The following is a 2,236-nucleotide window of genomic DNA, read 5'->3' on the forward strand; positions in this document are numbered from 1 at the left end:
CAGCCGTGTGGGTGAGGATCGAGCAGCCCGTGTGGGTGAGGATGGAGCAGCCCGTGTGTGTGAGGATGGAGCAGCCGGTGTGGGTGAGGATGGAGCAGCCGGTGTGGGTGAGGATGGAGCAGCTCGTGTAGGTGAGGGTAGAGCAGCTCATGTGGGTGAGGATGAAACTGCCTCATCATATTCTTCCCCTGCTGCTTACTGCTGGGGAGGAGAGCATGCGGTCTGGGAATTATCTGCAGAGGATGCCTGAGTGAACTCCTCCTTGCCATTCTTTGGTTCAGCCTCAGGAATTCAAAACAAATCAGTCTGCTGGGGAAAGAAAATCAGATACTGCATTCCAGAACCAAATGGAAATGAATGAGGGTTGCAGTGCAGTTCCTTTGTTTGTGTATTAATTGATAGTTTAACTGAGTTGTTACGTGAAGTTCCAGATTTTAAATCTTCAAAAAGGTGAGGCAGCTTTGGCATTTTTGTTTTTGCAGAAATCCACTTACTTATACCAGCTCTTTTTGCCACCCATTTCTCAGGAATCACAGTACGTCAAGGCAGAAGGATCAAGTACCGTGTACCCGTGAAATCCTCCAGCAGGGACCCTCTCACGCAGGGTTTCCCAAATGGTTCCGATAGTTTAAAAACCACCTGGGACCCCACCCAGGCCTACTGAATTACGGTCTTTAGAGGAGGGGTCCAGGAACGTGTACGTCACAAAGGAGCGCAGGTGTATTTAGGATTCAGCAAATTTACGACATCGCTGTGGTGGCATGTGACGATGAGATGGGCCACTGGGGCGTTTGTAGGTCGGGTGGCTGCTGCTTAAGGAAACGTCGCAGAATCCGTTTTGCGCTCGGCTGGCAAGTGAGGAGTGAGTTTCCTGAGGGGCCCGCTCCTGTCTCCCCTGCCGTAGGTAGTGATGGCCCCTCATGAGCCGTTGGTGGTGTTCGTTGACAACTACATCAAACTCCTCACAGACTGCAACACAGAAACGTTCCAGAAGATACTGGACATGAAGGTTAGTGCAGGATCCTGTTTCGTCCACACCTGCTCATCCACCTCACACTCAGCGGTTCTCAACCGGGGGGTTGGGATACAGGTTCCTGGGGGGCTCTCTCAAAATGCACGTGCCTGGCTCCACAGAGCAAACCGGATTCGGAGAAGCCTCTGGAGGAGGATGGCCCCAGGCCTGTGCACCTCGGGATTCCGACAGGCCCTGCACGCCCTGCTGAGGCCCCCTGCACAGGGAGGATGGGGCAGGGGCAGGGGAATGAGGACAGGAGTGTTGTCCTTCCCACCGTCTGGACCTGCCCCTTCTGTCTCAGCCCCTTCTTGACCTGCCCCTTCTCCTCTCAGCCCCTTCTTGACCTGCCCCTTCTCCTCTCAGCCCCTTCTTGACCTGCCCCTTCTCTCTCAGCCCCTTCTTAACCTGCCCCTTCTCCTCTCTCAGCCCCTTGACCTGCCCCTTCTCCTCTCTCAGCCCCTTCTTTCTCTTCCTTTACCGTTTCTTCCCCTCTTTTTTCTCCCACACTACTACCCAGGGCTGATGAGTCCCCTGAGGACAGGGTTCGCCGTCAGCCTGGAGTAACTATGTTGTCTACAGAGCCTCTGCTGACCCCATACCCAGGTACCGCGCTCTCCCCTGTGGGCCGTTCTGGCCCAGACTTCCTGACGATTCTCCTCTCTCAACCTCAGGGGCTGAAGAGGAGCGAGCAGAGCAGCATGCTGGAACTCCTGCGCCAGCGGCTCCCCGCACCGCCCTCAGGGGCGGAAAGCTCCAGCTCGCTGTCCCTGACGGCACCCACACCGGAGCAAGAGTCGTCCCGCATCCGCAAGCTCGAGAAGCTCATTAAAAAGAGACTGTAGCAGCCGCAAGGGGCCCTTGCTCCTGGCCGGCCACCCTCAGCACCCCGTTCCCCAGAAGCCCCCGACCCCTCCTGTGCTCCTGGCACTCTCACATCGTCGGTCTTCACGCTTTCGGGGACATGTGGGTTGTAAGAGTCTCTCCCAGGCCCTGTCTCACTTCCTGCCCTAATCGAAGATGCTGAGCAAGGGCTGGGCTCTGAGGGCGGTTTCAACGATCTCTGGTTCCCGAAGCAGAGGCAGCAAGAGGGGGAAGATCCCTCAGCTGCCCTTGACTCATGTAGCCTCCCCATGGCAGTCGCACCCTCTGACACACGGACGGGCCCCACCGTGCACCCACTCGTCCAGGCAACCTGAACAAGGATGCCTGGGTCTCACTCCT

General features: G+C 56.8%; 1 protein-coding gene across 1 annotated transcript in view; it reads left to right on the forward strand.

The window, feature by feature from the left end:
* VPS53 (vacuolar protein sorting 53 homolog (S. cerevisiae)) overlaps positions 1 to 2,236 on the forward strand; it is a 174,587-nt gene that overhangs the window by 169,326 nt on the left and 3,025 nt on the right. The window contains exons 19-20 of the mRNA XM_011999596.1: positions 905 to 1,009; positions 1,687 to 1,949. Of these exons, the coding sequence (XP_011854986.1) occupies positions 905 to 1,009; positions 1,687 to 1,857 (276 nt within the window). The 3' untranslated portion in view covers positions 1,858 to 1,949. The remainder of the gene's footprint in view (positions 1 to 904; positions 1,010 to 1,686; positions 1,950 to 2,236) is intronic.

This window comes from Mandrillus leucophaeus, unplaced genomic scaffold (genome assembly GCF_000951045.1).
Source record: "Mandrillus leucophaeus isolate KB7577 unplaced genomic scaffold, Mleu.le_1.0 Scaffold6, whole genome shotgun sequence".
Lineage (NCBI taxonomy): Eukaryota > Metazoa > Chordata > Mammalia > Primates > Cercopithecidae > Mandrillus > Mandrillus leucophaeus.